Raw genomic sequence first — 19,278 nt, forward strand, 5'->3', positions numbered from 1 at the left:
TAGAATTTAAATAAACAGATATATAACAAAAATTTGATCTTCACAAAACCCTGGAAGATAAGAAGTGTGATGACCATTTACACAGATCAAGAGTCAAGCTCAGAGATGTTGCCAATTTTGTCCACAGTCTCACAGAAATTAAGCGACAGTATGGGACTTGGACTCAGGTCTCCAAACTGCCAGTCCAGTGCTTTCTCCACCCAACACACTACCCTATGAATTTGGCAAGGATTTCAAAAATCTCAGTCCCTTGAAACTTATTCCACAAAAGGTAATTTTATACAAAATGTTTTAAAACATGTAGGGAGACATAGAAACTAATAGATACAAAATTCTTTTCTTCAACATGGACCTGAGATGTTTAATTTTATGCCACCAGTCAATACAAAATGAACCAGAAATAAGTTATATTCATTTCATTAAGAAAAATTCACTACAGGCGCCTGGGTGGCTCAGTGAAGTGTTAGACTCTGGGTTTCGGTTCAGGTCATGGTCTCAGGGTTGTGAGATCCAGCCTGGCAGCAGCTCCCTCAGCTTGGAGTCTGCTTGAGATTCTCATTCCCTCTCCCTCTGCCCCTTCACTCCCCTCTCATTCTCTCTCTCTGTATCTCTAAGATAAATATTTTTTTAAAAAAAGAAGAAGAATTCACTAAAGCAAAAACCAAATGCTTCTAGATTAATGAAACAAGTGTGATTGTCACTGAGTCACAGGGACAAGGGGTGGCCAGGGACACCTCCCAGAGACTCTCAGTAAAGGCAACAACCTCAAAGAGAATGTGTCAGCAGTCAGAGAGCATCTGATGTAGTGAAATGAGTGTTGAGTGAAGTCAAGAGACCCAGGTTCTAATCCTGACTCTTGCACCAATGAACTCTATTACATAAAAGAAAACATTAAACTTTAAATTTTATTAAGTTTTTACTTTTAATTCCAGTGTAGTTAGCATACAGTGTTATATTAGTTTTAGGTGTATAATATAGTGATTCAACACTTCCACATATTACTCAGGGCTCATCACAAGTGCACTCCTAATCCCTCCCACCTATTTCCCCCATCTCCCTAACCCTGTCCCCTCTGGGAACCAATGATTTGTTCTCTACAAGTAAGAGTCTATTTCTTGGTTTGCTTCTCTCTCTCTTTTTTTCCTTTGTTCATTTGTTTCGGGAAACATAATTTTCAAGCTTTGGTTTCCTTCTGTATGAAATGTTCTGACTGCCCTTCACAACTCTAATAATTATTTGATTCCATTAACATGTACAAGTGTGGCTGAAAACTGCAAAAATGATGTGGAAAATCAAGTGTGAATAGCAGGAGAGATTAGACAAGAAAAGGATGTCCTATTTAGAGGAACAAAAGGCCTTGAATGTGATGAATCATTAGAACAAACTTTGGAGAAATGATACTTAACACAGATTAGGGACAGTGGTGTAGGTGTAAGTATAGGTTTCCATGGTGATAAACACACCTACAGTTAAGGCAAGTGTCATGATTAAAAAGACTAGAGGCTATGATGGTGGGCTTTTCTCGTGTGAAAAGCATACCATCTAGAACCTCAGTTCCCAGGATACACCATCAACAAGCTGCTGATTTGAAAATCAAAATCAATACAGATTTGGTCCAGGCAGAGATTGCAGCAAATATTATCCAGTAATTAAAAAATGGATGAGTCAAGCAAGAAACCTACACTCCTCAACCTTTCTTTTTTAAGATTTTATTTATTTATTTATGAGAGACACAGATAGAGAGGCAGAGAAACAGGCAGAGGGAGAAGCAGCCTCCATGCAGGGAGCCTGACGCGGGACTCGGTCCCGGGTCTTCAGGATCACGCTCTGGGCTGAAGGCAGGCTAAACCATTGAGCCACCAGGGCTGCCCTCCTCAACCTTTCTTATAGGTAGTAGTTTGGTGAGATTTTTAAAATAAAAATAATTCATAATCTTGCTTTCTATTTTTTAGGTAACTTTAGGGCTTAAATCCCAGAACTTTTTTTAAATGAGCAAAGACGTAATTGTTATTGATTACATCAATTTGTCATTAAAAACAAAAGCAGTCTTCAGTTCAAAAGGGGATGGTATTCCAAGAGATTTTTTAAATAAGATTTTCTATTTCACTAACACAGTTCATACTTGCCATATGCCAAGTATTACCTCTGATTTTTTTCTTTTTTAAGATTTATTTATTTATTCACTAGAGACACACAGAGAGAGAGAGAGGCAGAGACATAGGCAGAGGAAGAAGCAGGCTCCCCACTAGGAGTCCAATGCGAGACTCAATCCCAGGACCCATGGTAACTCTACAAAATAAGAACCGTTGTCTTCATTTTGCACGTGGGAAAACGAGCATACAAAGATGTTAAGTAACTTTCTCAACATCACACCACTGGTAAACAGCCAAACAGTAACTAGGGAACTGGCAGTCCAAAAAATGTGGTTCCAGGATTCCAGCTCACCATGCTAACCTTTTGTAACTTGAATACATTTTCCTATAAAAACAAGGTCATAAATAGTCATAAAGTTCCACCAGAGCCAATTTTAACCACATGTAGCTGAGCTGAAATTCTGTAGATCTATCAACACTTATCCCTGTTTCCCAGCCCAATATCTGTCAAAGAAAAAGAGCTCAATAAAAGTTTGTTGAATTTAATATAAAACAGATACCCCTACTTATAACATTAGCACTCTAGGACAACCTGAAAGCCCCACAGCAGGAAAATGAATGTTCTCCTCTCCAGCATCTCCTACATCAGTCCCAATAGTTGGTGGTGGAAAGTAATTTGGGCAACTGGACCTTATAGAGGTGGCACAGGTTTTTGGAAACATGACAGATGGGATTTTGGTTTTAGCAACAGGGCTGCAGCACAGAACTTGAGCGGCAAAACTAGGAGATAACCCATTTCTGTCACTGGGTAACAGGAAATGGCTATACATCTGTGGCAGAAGATGGTGTGAAGTGCATAGTGGGAAGACAAGTGAGCTTCTAGGACCAAGCTACATGGACACTGGGTTTCTAACTGGGGCAACTATTTGTAAACAAGGGAAGATGATAAATCAGCCATCAGCAACAAAGAGTCTACAACTAGGTCAGCTGCTGGGATACTAATAATCTCTCTCATTTCTCAGCAGGAAAAAAATGTAAATTATTTTTCTGACAATTTCTTAACATTATAAAAATTACATAAGAGGAGGCTTGGTGTGAGCATATAAAATATAACAAAAATTATACACAGGTCCTCTAAGATCAGGGACTGTGACTTGTCTATTTTATTGCCAAGATCAAACAGAGTGGTTTTTGCAAGATGTTCAAATACTAACTGATGAAAGCTGACTTATCACTGTATGTAAAATGTAAACTAACAAGATAATAAAAGAATGATAAAAGAATGATAAAATAAATGATAAAATAAATAGAATTAAATAATAAAATGATAAGATAATAATAGGATAAGTTATAAAATTATAAAAAGAAAATAATAGAATAAATAGAATAATTGATAATTGAGTACTAAAAAATAGACTCATAAGTGAATACAAATATTCCCCACTTTTCAAAAATTCATGGATATACCACTTCATTTTTATGAAAGGCATATATTTGGACCTGATTTTTCTAACCAAAAGAAATCAAAAGAGGATTTAGCTTTTATAAAAGTATGAAGGCAAAGAGAGATCTGTATCAAGAAAATAATATACAATGAAAAGCAAAACCAAATTAAAAGAAAACATTTTAAACCTTAATAAAACATGATCAAAATTCATTCCAACACCAAGGGCAATCTGCAGCTAGCTAGCCAAGGGACTCTACAGATTTGGGCTACAATGATTTCAATCTTGTCCTAGCTGCAGTTTGGTGCCACCTCCTGGCAGCTGTCTTCTCTGTCCAAAATTAAGACAGGATTCTGGGACCTGTCAACTTCCAAAAAAACAGTAGTTCCAGGAATCCACAGCCTGTTTAGTTGGCCTGACTCATTCTCAGCCTTCTATTCCCCAAACTCCCCTTCCCTAACCACTGCCCCCCACCTTGCCTGTCTACCTGCCACATATCCCCATCTCACCCAAGAAAATAAGAACTTTAGCTCACATTCTTGGAGGCTGGATGCAGAAGGGGAATCAACAGTCAATCACTTTATGTCTAAATTTTCAGCAATGCCACATGGTACCAGGCATTTTCACTGTTCTTGTCATATATGACTGCCCAAGGGCTGACGTTTCCAGTATATAAATTCACAAACAGATCCATAAGTAAAAGATAACCATCGTGCTAAGAAATGGATACATGATACACACAAGCAATTCATAAAAGATAAATGGCCAACAAACATTACAAAGTGCCCCATGCCCAACATTTCTCGTATGCAAAGAAAGACATCAAAACAGTTCCATTTTGTTTAGCAAGGGTGTAGGGAAAAGGCACTAATGCATTGCTAGATGGAGTGTAAACTGGCAGCAATTCAACAACAGGTATCAAAGGCCATTAAGAAAAGAGGATGTTCTTAGAACCAGCAATACCATTCGTACGACAGTTATTTATTATGCGCTCATCCTTCCAGCAGTGACTTATCATAGTGAAAATCCTGACATAATAAAATATCCCATAGCAAAGAATCAATAGACTGTTACCAAACCACCATCAGAGTCTATCGAAGGAGTGTCATGCAGCCAATAAGAATTTTCAGGTTGGTGTATTGGCCTGAAAAGATGTCAGCCAACTCCTGAGAAATGAAAAATAGAGTTTCATGACAATAAATACAGTATCATCTACTTTTTTAAGAAAATAATTGTTCATGAATTACATACATGCTTGTTAAAAAATCTGGAGGAGGGGCACCCGGGTGGCTCAGTCAGTTAAGCAGCTACCTTCAGCTCAGGTCATGATTCCAGGATCCTGGGATCAGCCCTATGTAGGGCTCCCTGCTGATCAGTGAGTCTGCTTCTCCATCTCCCTCTGCTCCTCTCCACCACTGCTTGCTCTCTCCCTCTCTCTCTCTCTCTCTCTCTCAAATAAATAAAAGCTTTTTAAAAAATCTGGAATAATGTACATCAAAATGTTAATAGTGACTATTGGTAGTTAGTGAAAATATGAGTGATCTTTATTTTCTGCTACATGTTTATATGCATTTTCCAATTTTTCTGAGATAAACATGTACTACTTGTACAATTTTAAAATCTTTAAAGAAAAGCTGCATGTCTAAGTGTTTTCACAATGAATATGTTCCTTTTAATTTTTTTATTTTTCATTTATTTTATTTTTGTTTTAGAGAGAGCATGCATGCTGAATGGGGTGGGGGGAAGGGGCATATATCCCATAGCAAAGAATCAATAAACTGTTACCAAACCACCATCAGAGTCTATCGAAGGAGTGTCATGCAGCCAATAAGAATTTTCAGGTTGGCGTATTGGTCGGTACAGGTAGAGGTAGAGGTAGAGGGACAGAGCAAATCTTAAGCAGGCTCCACCCCCCAGCACGGAGTCCTATGCAGAGCTGGAGCTCTTGACCCTGAGATCATGACCTGAGTGGAAATCAAGAGTTGGATGCTCAGCTGACCAAGCTACCCACACACCACTCCTTTTTGAATTTTTAAGGAAAAATAAAAAAAGAGCTAAGTGGTAAGTAATGTGGTGGAAACTGTAAGAACAAAAGAAAGAAGAAGCATGTGGGGAAGTAGGGAAGCTGGTAAATTAGGAGTTGGTAGGTAGAGCAAGAAAAGTGTTCAAGAGGCAGGCCTTGAGGGGTAGTAAAATTTGGATACACAAAGAGAAGAAAATAGGGCGTGGTTTGGGTCCTTGGCTCTAGGACTAATCATGTCAAAATGCTTCTAGAAATATTCAATCCTCTACAATGAGTAGGTCACTGGCTAGTACATAACATCCATTAGTTCTTTTCAGAAATATTTCTGGGGCACTTGAGTGTCTCAAAGCGTCTGTCTTTGGCTCAGGTCTGGCTCAGGTCGTGATCCCAGGGTCCTGGGATCAAGTCCTGCATTAGGCTCCTTGTGGGGAGCCTGCCTCTTTCTGCCTATGTCTCTGCTTCTCTCTATGTCTCATGAATAAATAAATAAAATCTTTTTTTTAAAAAAAGAAATATTTCTGTCTGCTCTATGCCCTGGATTTACTTTAGGAGGGACATAGGCTTCTTCAGCACCCTCCAACCAAAGTTCCCTGGGCACCCCATTTCTCTGTCTTTCTCCAGGGTACAGACACCAGAGAAGAAGATTAGTTGCTTTCTGGGACCTGCTCCTCATTCAGTATAGCTCCCACATCAGAGCTAAATCCCATCCTTTTTTTCCCTCCTTGGAAAGATCTGGCTTAATAGACTATGTTCCTGCAAATCCACTGTGTGGGTTCCCTGAACACTCCAGTAACCCTATCAGGTGGCCCCTTGGGCCCTAACATCACAGCCAAGCCTCTCTAGCCAGGCTCAAAGCTGTGTACTATCTACTCAGACTTGCCTTATCCCGTGAGCCTTTCTCATTCCAGGCCACAGATCTACCATGGTTTCTAGACAGCTCTGCCCTCCTGGGTGAGCCCTGTGCCCCTTTTCCCCCACATATGCCCCAGGGCCAGTGCTGATAGGCTGTCTGCCTGAGCCCGCCCTAGTCCCTGTCTCTGGACTGAGCCTTGACAAGACTGGTCTGATGGGCATTGAGATCACTCACAGAGTAGTAATGATTTGGCTAATTACTAGAAAGCTCTCCAAGTGTGTCGCCATTGATTAGTGTAAGCTATTCTCTTATAATTATCTTAATCTTTCCTGTACCATAGTTGTGTCTCCTATCTCATTTCCAGTCTTGTATATTTTGAATCCTTCTCTCTTTGCTTTAACCAGGCTCACAAAGACGTTGTCTATTTTGACCAATGGTTTGCAGTAGCCCATTTCTTACCCTCTGCTTTGTCTTGACCAAACTTTTAGAGTTTGGTCTCTAAAGAGAAAGGAAAGAGAAGAGCCAACTAGAATTTGTCAATTGTAACTCAGATTGAAGAACATTGCCTTGGAAGAATTCCTACCAAGCATCTTCAGTCAGCTGCTTTTATCAGGCCTTCCCTGGGGGATCAGTTAAGGAGGGCCTCTAACTCAGGTTAATTACAATCTATTCTAACCCCTAATTTGGCCCAATTGCTACCAAATAAGCAGGACTCTCAAGCCAGTTCTCAAGTACAAGAGCTGAACTTTTGCAGCCTATGCATTAGTAACAAAAATCCCTCCTCATTTGTAAACATTTCCTAAATCTGACCAAGAAGTAATTCACTAAATTGCTAAATATTAGATTTTGAAGGGCACTTGAAAACTATGTAGTCCAGTAGAATAGTTTTACAGTTGGGGGAAATTGTGGCCTCATCTAGAGACATCTATAAAACCAGAATTTGAGAACAATTTTTATAAAATTTTGCTACAGTCCTGGTGGAAAGGGGTCGGAGGACATGAACAGGTGAAGATGTCTTCTGAGCCCATTAGATCAAATATCATTCATTCAATGAAATAATTATGTTACCACTGGGATTCCTTTATTGAAGGTCTGCAGCCTTTCTGAGATCAGAGGGACAAAGGATTTTGAAGGCTTGAGCCCAGAGAGACAGAGAGGAGAATGCCCAAAGGTTGACTTCACGGTGGCAAGAGACACGGGAGGCTGGGCCTTGCTGCTTGTATTACAGTCTGGGTTAAATATGTCTGTGGGTTCTCCGAATAGAAGGCTATTGTCTCTCTGGCATGAAGAAAGGTCCAAGGGACTTTTCAAGCAAAAATGATCAATAAACTCTCTCTTACTTCAATCTGTATTGGCTTTGACCATGGAGGACAGAAGTCCCTCAGCCCCAACAAAGTCATTTGCCCATTCTTTTAACTCTCCATAAACTGATTAACTGATCTTCAGGAAAACTAGAAAATTGAGCTGCTTGAAGAGATTCTAGAACATTCTATCTCAACAAGTACAAAGCTGAGTCATTTTCTCCAGAATAAAATTTAGCAAAGTGGCATGACCAAACCAATGCTGGTGGAGAAGAGGAAGCTTAGCTGAAACCATAAAGGCAAAGAATGAAAAGGGCAATGGAGAATAGGATAGGAAAAGCAAAGAAGGCATGAAGGAAGAGAAGCAGTCACAGAACTGGTGGATTTCCCCCTTATTTTTGTAGGTGATTTGGTGTCCGGGGATAGCACATAGCTGAAATCAATTTATGGATAATGGCATCTCAGGACATGTATTACTGAAAAAAAAAAAATTCTTTTCTTTCTTCCATGTAGATGAGCCTGGTAGGACTCACAGTGGCTACCATCAGGGCACAGCCTAAACTATGATTCTCTACAGTGGCTGTCCCCAGGTGATTCTGACATGGCCTTCTCTTCCCGCTCCCCAAACAGTGCTTCCTTTCACTGACAAACCCCCAACACACATGTACACACACACACACAATCACAAACCCAGATGGCAGAGAATAGAGGTTTTGAAGACAAAACACAGAGTAAGTGATAAAAGTGACCAGTTACCATGTTGTTCATGAAGAAAGTCGAGCCTCACTGTGTTTTAATCATTCAAGGAATGTTTATCGTTTATCTACAATATATCAATTTTACAAAAAGGCTGTGCACACTTCAAAATGGAGCTTTTCCTTTTTTCCATACTGTCTGCCACAAAAGTTTCTGCAAACACCCAACAAATACTCTATGGCCAGTTACTTCCCTTTGCTATTCTGATCTTATGCTTTCATCTGAAACCCATGTAACAGAAAGTTCTCTACAACAAACAGAAGATAGGAGTCCCGAGTTCATTCTACTCTCAACCTAAGATTCATCAAGGGTAGAACTTTTGATGGCTGGCTCTGGTTGGCTCTGTCAGTGGAGCCAGTGACTCTTTAGCTGGGGGTTGTGAGTTTGAGCCCCACATTAGATGGACAGTGATGTAGAGATTACTTAAAAAAAATAAAATCTTAAAAAAAAAAAAGAAAAAAGATTCATCGGGAACAATATGTCACACCTTTCAGTGGTTGGTTTCCCTACCAACCTAAAAACATGCACTATATTAATCTGAATATTTAAAAAAGTAATAGCAATCCATCTGACAAAAAATGTCAATGGCTATTATCCGCAAATCATTCTCCACTCATTGCAGAAGTTTTATTCTATATTGAACCATAAGTTATATGATTATCTACAAGTAAAATAAACTGCTAACAAGAAGCTATTCAAAACAATATATAACTGAGGGCAGCATTTAACTGAGCCCGGACATTGGGAACAGGGGAAGTCACTCTGTTTCTTTTAAAGGATATTATATTGAACAACTCCTGGATGCCAGGCACTGAAACTGGCATTTCTGAACATTATGTTTCACTGGAACCTCACCAGATTCTTGAAGTTTTCAGTTTACAAGTGGAAGAAATGGCAAGAACTAATTTGTGAATTTTGGCTCACAAATTTATTATTTCAAATAAAGAGAGTATTAAGTTTGGAGGACATCTTAAAACAATGGGGCCAATATCTACTAAAGAATTCTAATACTTCAGGCAAGAACAGAATTGTATTTTTACATGCGATTAAAAACCTTCAATCTGCTAAACACTGATGTTCTAGAATTTGCAGATCGTAGAATTAGGATGAGTCTGATAGGTTTACCCATTTAAAAGGAAATGCACATAGACCCACAGAAAGACAGCATTAAAAATGCATGTAAAGGAGTATTAATGAATAGAAGAAAATCCTGTGGTTTACAACTACATTTATTTATACACTGCCTCATTAGGCAAGAAATTTGAGGTAGTAATGGCCATTTTATTGGTTAAATGCCCTTCCCAGCAGTCCTCTCTGAATACAGAGTATCAGGGAAGCATCTTAGAACTTAATTTTGAATCTGAATTTGAAAATCGAAGAAATAGATGTCAGCATTAAGAATTATATCAAGAAGAAAGCTAATATATATATAATTATATATATATATGTATATATGACACAAGATGGAATACCTCGGTTGTCACAAGCTTCTTCAGTGAACACTCAAACATCCAGCTATCCCAAAACAGAAAATGAGTAAAGGTGCCAAAGTGAAAAAGATACAGCTCACATAACAACTAAAAATACAAATCCCAAACAAAATTTGAAGGCCAAAGATCCTGGGGTTTTTTGTTGTTTTTTTGTTTTTTTTCTCATTCTTTCCACTTAAAGCTCTTTCTACCCGGGCTCTGAAATTTCTTGGTTTCATTTGATTTCTTTCACTTAGCTCTTGTTCCTTTCTCTAAACCTTCTTTTAGCCAAACATTTCATAAGTTTAAAAGGGAAGAGAAGCCCAATGATTGTTTCTCCTCTTCAGCATTTATATACCATTAATCAGTAGTAGTGCTCCGGCTTCCCTGGTTTCCTACCTCTGGGGAGGGATGAGACAAGATGACCAACATACCTTAATGATTGATGCATTCTTACCTGCCTTAAAAGGGTGTGATGAAAATTACTCCCAGCTTAACAATTTAAGGTTTATAAAGCACCTTGCCCAGAGAGATGGCACCCTACATATGTTAACATACCACTACCGTGAAAACAGGACAGGTAAAGGTAAAGGCTAATTCCTTTTAAATTTTTTTATTTATTATTTATCTGAGAGAGAGAGAGAGAGAGAGAGAGAGAGAGAGAGAGAGAGAATGTGCAGAAGCAAAGGGAAGGAGAGAAAGAAGCAGACACCCCACTGAGTAGAGAGCCCAACTTGGAGCTCCAGCCCAGGACCTGAGCCGAAGGCAGATAGATGCCCAACCAACTGAGCCACCCAGGTGCCCCTAAAAGCTAATCCCTGAAGAGTTACACAGCAAAGGGAATTATCCACTATTTAATAATGTGTCCTAATCAGAGGCAGTCCAAGGACAAATTAAGAGAACGTAGAACACTGGATGACAAATGATAGATGATAAAGATTAAAACATACACATAGTTTCTAACAGAGATTGCCAGGATAAAAGTTTTAAATAAGCAAAGCCACTACTTGAGCATAAAGCCAAAGGAGGCCAAGAAATATTTTTAGAAGCATCTTTTTTTAAAAAGACACTTTTTAAAAATTGTGGTAAAATGGACATAAAATAAAATTTACCATCTCATTTGTAAATGTATGTTCAATAGTGTTAAGTACATTCACATTGTTGTGAAACTAATCTCCAGAACTCTTTTCATCTTGCAAAACTGAAACTATATCCATTAAACAGTTCCCCATTTCCCCTCCACTCAGACACTGGCAACTACTATTCTATTTTCTGTCTCTGAAATCGACGACACCAGGTACCTCCTATAAGGTGAAGCATACAGGAGTTGTCTTAACAAAACAAAACAAAACCTTTTAAACCAAAGAAACTACTAGCAGAAGCCAACGGAAATAATCTAAAGTACAAAAGGACAGAAAAACAGGAAGCAGAAAGTGAACTGGGGAAGATTCTAGATTTTGGTATATATAAAATGATCCCAATCATAACATTAGTTATCGGAAGTGGATACGTATCTCTTCTAAATATCTTTTCAACAAAAACAGAAAAAAAAAAAAAAAAAAAAAAAAAACCATGGGCAGAAAGTAGACTAGGGGAACTCCACATTATAGTATCTATAAAAGGACTCCAGGAATAACATTGGTTAGCAGAAGTGGATTCAGATCTCCTTCTCCAGATACCTTTAAAACAAAGATGCGGTCAGCAACATCTCTTAGTTTCTTAAGATTTGATTGCAAAGAAGGAAGTTGGTATCACTATCTCAGGCTCGAATCCAATCAGAAAGAAAAAAAATAGTAATTCAATCAGAAAGAAAAGCATCTTTGTACCATCACACGGGTAACAATCAACTCCCATCTGACACTAAAGCAATCCACCTAAAAATGTTTCCAATCTCTCCAGGATAGTCCCTGCTCAAATAAACATGTTTCTGAGATCTAATAATACACGTGTACACATGTATTATATTTAATTTTTTCTTATTTACAGTGAAAATACGAAGATCTCAGAATACAAAAAAAAAAACTTCAACACAAACATGCCCTTAGAAATATGCTGATTGAAATAATCATAGAAAAGAACAATTAAGTGAATCTAAAACTAATGCTGATGCTAAAGCTAATTTCAACTTTAAGAACATAATATGAACAAAAGTTACAAGTTTGATGGGAAATTTCCATTCTCATCATATTAAGTATTTTAATTGCATTTGCTAATCTGGGGATGTTTCTTCAATTGGGAAATCATGAAGCAAAATGAATAGAATTACTCTTTCAGAAAAGAATCATAAGTCATCAAAACCTCTGAAAGATTAAAACTGTAATTCTGGGGAAAAAAAAGTTTTTGCTTTACTCCACCTTATTTTTTTCTTGCTATAGTAAATGCCCCGAGGCTCTGACCTAGCTTCGGAAAAAGAGCCAGTAGAGTGGGTTCACAAAAAAGAAATTATCCAATTGCAGATTAGCAAAACTATCACAGGGATTAAGAAGTGACACAGAAAAGGAACACCCTAAAAGTCTGTATATAAGGGCCAAAACGGCAGCTTGCAAATACATTCTTCACTGTCACCTTTCCTATTCACCTGGACAAGCTAAACGTTTGCAGGAGTACCATGTCTTGCTCATCTCGTGTCTCCTCTTCCAGAGCTGGAGGCAGTGGCTTGGCCAGGGTGTCTGCTGGTGGGAGCAGCTTCACCAGTGGAAGCAGATGCGGCGTAGGGAGTGGTTCTACCCGGGGCTTCCGAGGAGGAACTGGCAGCTGTGGCCTCAGTGGGGGATCAAGCAGTGGCTTTGGAGGCAGCTTTGGAGGAGGTTTTGGTAGCTGCTCAGTTGGCGGTGGTTTGGGAGGAACTTCAGGCTCTGGGGCTGGCTTTGGTGGGGGTTCTGGCTTTGGAGGGGGTTCTGGCTTTGGTGGGGGTTCTGGCTTTGGAGGGGGTTCTGGCTTTGGTGGGGGGTCTGGCTTTGGAGGGGGTTCTGGCTTTGGTGGTGGTGCTAGTGGAGGCTTCTACAGCTATGGTGGTGGTATGGGGGGTGGTATGGGAGGTGGTATTGGTGATGGGGGGCTTTTCTCTGGAGGTGAGAAGCAAACTATGCAGAACCTCAATGACCGCCTGGCCAGTTACCTAGACAAGGTCAGAGCCCTGGAGGAGGCCAACACTGATCTGGAGAACAAAATCAGGGAGTGGTATGACAAATTTGGGCCTGGGTCTGGAGATGGTGGATCTGGAAAAGACTACAGCAAATACTATCCAATAATTGAAGATCTCCGGAATCAGGTGAGACCCTGACAACTGCTATGTTTCTACTATTTCTGTGTCTTTTGCTCTTATTCAGATTATATCCTGTAATGAAGATTTCAAGTCCAAGAATTATTCAAAGACATATTTGCTTGTTGCATATGCAAAAATTGGTACTTGGTGTGTTTTAACTATGACAGTATTGTATATGACATCCAACCACACTAATTATCTGTTTGCATCTCAAATTTGAGTATTTCTACATAAGAACAAAATGTATAGAATGCGAAGCAGCTATTTAACATGTACATATACAAATGGTGGCAATGAGTCAACACTAGCCTAATCTAATATTTTTGTGATTAATTCTGGCAGGTTGACATGTTTTAGTGTCTTGCTAGATTTAAATTGTCTTTACAACTTTTTCCTCCTAGAAAATCTGGTGCAAATATTGTATGAGCATGTGGCAAAATCTGAAATGTTTATCCACTGTTGTATGGGAAGTATTTTTTTAAAGACTTTTTGAAGTGAAATTCACTTTTTGTTCTACTTTTGGAAAGAACTTCAGAATAACTGTTTCTCCAAAGCAGCAGAAATAAGCAGAGGGGCTGTGTTCTAATAAAACAATGTTCCATGCCTATTTTGGTACATGTGTAAACTGTTACCTTTTTACAGAAAATTGTCATCCAACTACACCAGATTATCAGTAAAGATGTCATTACTAAGCAAGTTTTCAAAGCAATTCATTTACCTTTAAAAGCCAACTCGAAGGACATCTACCCTCACAGGTGGGCATGCCAACACAGGTAAAAAGCATCTGTGATTCTGTTATTGCCTTTCTAGATCATTACTGCCACTATTGAAAATGCTGGGATCGTTTTGCAGATCGACAATGCCAGATTGGCTGCTGATGACTTCAGACTCAAGTAAGAAAAGGGAAGACTTGCAAACAAATGTTATGGGGGAAAATAAAATGCAATCTGTCTGTTTCATTGATTCTAAATTTAAAGAAATATCTTTTAGGGCATTAAGACCTAAACTGACAAACATTCTGAGAGTAAATTTTAAAGACCATCACTCCACTCCAATAAGGAACAAAAAAGAGGCAAATTAAAGATGAAATTTTTGTTACAAAAAAATGGCCGTCAATAAATTAATATTCAGTTCATAATTTTCTTTCCAGGGGAAAAATTCCTAAGAGAAAACTTAGTAGCTTTCATTTATCAAATAGCTTGGGGTAAAGGGGGGGTAGAGTGTGCCTGGTTGGCTCAGTCAAAGGGGCATGGGACTCTTTGATCATGGGGTTGTGAGTTTGAGCCCCAAGTTGGGTGTAGAGATTACTCAAATAATAAGCAAATAGCTCAGGGAAAAATCTTTTTCTTGAATATGTAAGAATGGATGTACTCTGAAATGCTCTATCCTGTCCTACTGCTGTCCTTTCCAGGTATGAGAACGAGCTGTATCTCCGGCAGGCCGTGGAGGCCGACATCAATGGCCTGCGGAAAGTTCTAGATGATCTGACCATGACGCGCTCAGACCTGGAGATGCAGATTGAGAGCCTCACCGAGGAGCTGGCCTACCTGAAGAAGAACCATGAGGAGGTAGGAACATGTTCCACATTATTAAACTACTCTGGCCTGCATATTTTCCCCCACATCCATTCTGTAAAAATAAACTAAGTTCTATCTAAATGGATTTCCAGCTCCTATGACCAAGGAAAAAATTAGTCATGAGCAAATTATATCTGAATTTGGTGGCAAGTGGGGGTAGCCTTTGGTGTCCTAGTTTCCATTTTTTGTTGGCTATGCACATTTTAAGAATCTCTGCTTTTCTGTTTTTATCATTGTGGTCTTTTTTTCCTTCACACTAGGAAATGAAGAGTATGCAAGGAAGCTCCGGAGGGGACGTGACTGTGGAAATGAATGCTGCCCCGGGAACTGACCTGACCAAGTTACTGAATGACATGAGGGCACAGTATGAAGAGCTGGCTGAGCAAAATCGCCGCGAGGCCGAGGAGCAATTCAACAAACAGGTAGATTCCCCCTGCTGGATGCCTGAGCTGGCAGTCATGCACAAGCCACTTCATCTCATTTCTTCAGGCTGCAATGACTGCATTTTGTTTTTATCTAGAGTGCATCACTGCAAGCACAAATTTCTACTGATGCTGGGGCAGCCAGTTCTGCCAAGAATGAGATAACGGAACTGAAACGTACTCTGCAAGCCCTGGAAATTGAGCTTCAGTCCCAAATGGCCATGGTAAGTGCAAAGAGGTTTGCAAAATCTCCAACAGGGAGTTACACGATACCATTTTCTTTCTTTGCCAAGATGTTCCACTTGGCACATAATAAAAGCAGCATTAGGAGAACTCGCTTGCGGTTGTAGAAAGCATAAAACATTCCAATTAAAGATAATATACTTTCATAAAAGATTTAGCTTAAAGAAAAACAGTTATGCCCACAAAAATTGAGGAACCAATGACAGAAAAACATAGGCTGCAACTTGAAAGTGTGAAAGTGTAGTTCTCTTAGCACCTTATAAGATTTTGTGTTTAAAAAAAAATTAATTTTTCACCATGAATTTTTGATTTGCTTTTTCTCTTAGAAAAGCTCCCTGGAAGCAACTCTGGCTGACACAGAAGCTGGCTACATGGCTCAGCTGTCAGAAATCCAGATGCAGATCAGCAGCCTGGAGGAGCAGATCTGCCAGATTCGGGGCGAGACCGAATGCCAGAATGCGGAATATGAGCAACTGCTGGACATCAAGACCCGCCTAGAGATGGAGATTGAGACCTACCGCCGCCTGCTTGATGGAGAGGGATGGTAAATGAAAGTCATCAACCCACTCAGTGCATTCCTTTGGTGTACTTATATTATGAAACCAGAAAGGGGTTTGGGGCTGGACTTGGTTTAAAGTCACAGTGGGGCACCCAGTGGCTCAGTTGGTTAAGCATCTGACTCTTGATCTCAGCTCAGGTCTTGATCTCAGGGTCATGAATTCAAGCCGTGTTGGGCTCCATGCCCAACTTAAATAATAATAATAATAATAATAATAATAATAATAATAATAAGTCACAAAGACAATCTAATCAAAAGACATTTACCTTTATCAGGGAGAGCTCCCCCCCCCACCCCCCGCATGGAGGGTTTCTCCCACCTTTGCAAACTGCAAAGGAAAACAATTCTTTTTTCCTCTAGTGGTTCTGGTTTTGGAGGATCTGATTTTAGAAACTCTGGATCCAGAAATACAGGATCCAGAAACATGGGATCTAGGGATATGTCCATGTCTGGTGACTCAAGATCCGGAAGCTGTTCTGTCCAAGGAAGAGGTAAACATTATTTAATGTTCATGATCATTTTATAATTTAAAAGTAAAGGCAAACTGTGCTTGTCTTATAAAAAGTATATACTGGGGATCCCTGGGTGGCTCAGCGGTTTAGCGCCTGCCTTCGGCCCAGGGCGTGATCCTGGAGACCCAGGATTGAGTCCCACGTCAGGCTCCCTGCATGGGGCCTGCTTCTCCCTCTGCCTGTGTCTCTGCCTCTGTGTGTGTGTGTGTGTGTCTTTCATGAATAAATTTTTTTTTTTAAGTATATACTATTGTTTACAAAATCTTAACCCAGAGAGAACACACGTAAAGAATGCACTTGAATTTCTCTTGATCTGGGCTTCTGTGATCGTTTCCAGACTGACATTGTAATTCTGTGATTTTCAGATCCAAACAAGACAAGAGTGACGAAGACCATCGTGGAGGAGGTAGTGGATGGCAAAGTCGTCTCATCTCAAGTCAGCAATGTGTCTGAGGTGAAAGTTAAATAAGCAATTTCCAGATCAGCAAGAGTGTCTTTCTGAGAAAAACCAGAAGGACACAAATGAAGAAATCATATCAATCTCACCATCTTTCTGGATAACATCAGGGAAAAGTTTCCATCCAGAAGTAGATAACCAAGCAATTTTTCTGCATCCTCTTCTTTTTTCTTACTCAGAATGCTCTTGAAAAAGTTGAAATGACAATTTTGCTCTAATTGTTTTCATGCTTCAATAAACCTACTTTTGCAAGTTAACTAAATGCTTCCTGAATTTTTTAAAGAAATTCAATATTTTACCTAGAAATAAAGCTATCGGTCACGATACCTCGCTTCAATGTTAGTTACTCATATTGATTATTTATATAGTACCCTAGCCATTTGATATGTGGAGATTTCTAGCAACATCCCAGTGGAACTCAGTGATAGCTGAAATTAGACCTTAGCGTCCCTAAAAAAAGTCATGGGAAATAAGATGGGATATGTGATATGGTGTCAAATTTCTGAAAACCTTGGAAGCCCCAAAGAGAAAAGATCTCAGACACTCGTACCCTTACAAAATCTAGCCACAACTCTAGTCAAGAAATGTCACTTAGCCAAGCTGGCATTTCCTTTTCCCACTCTCCATCGCTGAAGTTCTTACTCCCTGAGTGGTCCACATGGCTTCATCTTGTCTTGCTTGGGATAATGAAGACCATTAAAGTAGGGTAGGGTAGGAAGTGGTGCAGGGTCAGTCCCAGAAAGAACCAGACACAGGACAAAGCCAAACAGAGTAAGGACTTTCCCACTCAAGGAATTTAATAGGACCAGATCACAAATTAGAGAACTGATGCCACAAACCAGCCCTCAAGAAACTTGAGGGCTTGAGACTTGGCACAAAAATCCAAATTTGAAATTACAAAGGATAAACCTGAACATAATTTATACAAATTATACCTTCAAATATAAAACCAGTAAAAGCTGTATGAGAGTATCAAACTTTGATAATCAAAAACAACCCAAAAATGTAGCTTTTCATTTGTGAGGCATATTGAATTAAAACATAAAAATGAACTTGGGGGCACACTGAGACTTTTGCTTAAATAGGTAACCACAGAACACAGTTAATAGCTAAGCACAAAACCACTATTCAAAAGCAATGTTGTCTTAAATCAAACATATGTTTCCCATCATGCCATTACAGTAAGTTAAGCCTTGGATATTTTTCCTCTACTAAAAAGTTCAGAAATATGAACCAGCTGATCTAGCCTGGAGTATTGGTGGGAGGACAGAAATGGAAACCAGTTGTGTGCAGGATCCAGTTCCTTGGGTCATCACAGCCACATCGATGAAGCCTCTCTCCATGAGTCTTGGCAGATACAATCTTCTAGTCCTGTATCACCTAGCACCTACATTGATGGCTAGTAGTATCCTCCTGTCAAAGCAACAATGCAACTACTCTGAAAATCATCTTTAGTTGAAAACCCTCATTGTGTGTTTCCTTGGCATGTGTTAAGATGCTGCATTTGTACTAAATGATCATTTATAGAAAAGGCCAGAACATACTGAGATGAAGTAGGGTATGTTTCGAGCATTTCAATTTTTAAAACTGAAATTACTGAATGATTTGGGTTTTGTTTTCTTTTTTTAGGATTTTATTTATTTATTTGACAGAGAGAGAGAGCACAAGTAGGCAGAGCAGCAGAGAGAGAGGGAGAAAGCTCTCTCAGCAGAGAGCCCAAATTGGGGCTCAATCCCAGGACTCTGGGATCATGATCTGAGCCAAAGGCAGCCTCTTAACCAATTGAGCCACGCAGGTACCCCTACTGAACCATTTTGGATCATGAAATTTACTGAGAATACTGAGTAAAAGTTAAGGATAGTATTTTCACACATTGTGACCTGCTCTAAAATTACTTCAAAACCACTTGACATAAAACTGCATATGCTTTATTCTGGAACTCTAAAGTTCAGCAATCCATCAACTTTAACATAAGAGTGGACTTACTCATGAGAAGGAAGAGCCAGTGCTTGTTGACTTTTCATCCAGAGATTCGTATGGATGTTCCTGTCATACTGAACTCAAGGGACAATGGACAAGAACGGACATGGTATCTGTCCTCACAAAGATTAGAAGCAAGAAACAGGGTTTGTAGTTGGCAGAGAAGAGGAAAAAGCCAAAGGATTTAAGGCTCTATGGAAAGTAGCCTAAACTTGCTTAATGACTTCATGGAATTAGACTCTGTTCAAAAGACCTACAAGAGAGGACAAACTGATGAATATAAATCACTCAGAATGTAGTTCAAGTAATATTTTCCAAGTAAC

The 19,278-nt window shown here is 39.4% G+C and overlaps 1 protein-coding gene across 2 annotated transcripts; it reads left to right on the plus strand.

Annotated features, from left to right (window-relative positions):
• The first annotated feature begins 12,497 nt into the window (after nucleotides 1–12,497).
• KRT24 (keratin 24) lies at nucleotides 12,498–17,232 on the plus strand. Of its 2 annotated transcripts, XM_025996211.2 has the most exons (9): nucleotides 12,518–12,753; nucleotides 13,012–13,211; nucleotides 14,016–14,098; nucleotides 14,617–14,773; nucleotides 15,043–15,204; nucleotides 15,303–15,428; nucleotides 15,774–15,991; nucleotides 16,367–16,497; nucleotides 16,884–17,232. In XM_025996211.2, the coding sequence occupies exons 1-9, from the start codon at nucleotides 12,549–12,551 to the stop codon at nucleotides 16,985–16,987; spliced, it is 1,386 nt and encodes a 461-aa protein (XP_025851996.1). In that variant the 5' UTR covers nucleotides 12,518–12,548; the 3' UTR covers nucleotides 16,988–17,232. The 2 variants fall into 2 exon arrangements, with proteins under 2 accessions (XP_025851995.2, XP_025851996.1); XM_025996210.2 differs by having other exon boundaries at nucleotides 12,498–13,211.
• Nucleotides 17,233–19,278: the final 2,046 nt, after the last annotated feature.

Source organism: Vulpes vulpes, chromosome 2 (genome assembly GCF_048418805.1).
Source record: "Vulpes vulpes isolate BD-2025 chromosome 2, VulVul3, whole genome shotgun sequence".
Taxonomy (NCBI): domain Eukaryota; kingdom Metazoa; phylum Chordata; class Mammalia; order Carnivora; family Canidae; genus Vulpes; species Vulpes vulpes.

Bases quoted from the DNA above. Each gene is read 5' to 3' on its own strand.
- KRT24 (XM_025996210.2), top strand. From the start codon at position 12,549: ATGTCTTGCTCATCTCGTGTCTCCTCTTCCAGAGCTGGAGGCAGTGGC. The intron at 13,212-14,015 runs GTGAGACCCTGA...TTGCCTTTCTAG, and splicing joins TTGAAGATCTCCGGAATCAG to ATCATTACTGCCACTATTGA. The intron at 15,429-15,773 runs GTAAGTGCAAAG...TTTTTCTCTTAG, and splicing joins TTCAGTCCCAAATGGCCATG to AAAAGCTCCCTGGAAGCAAC.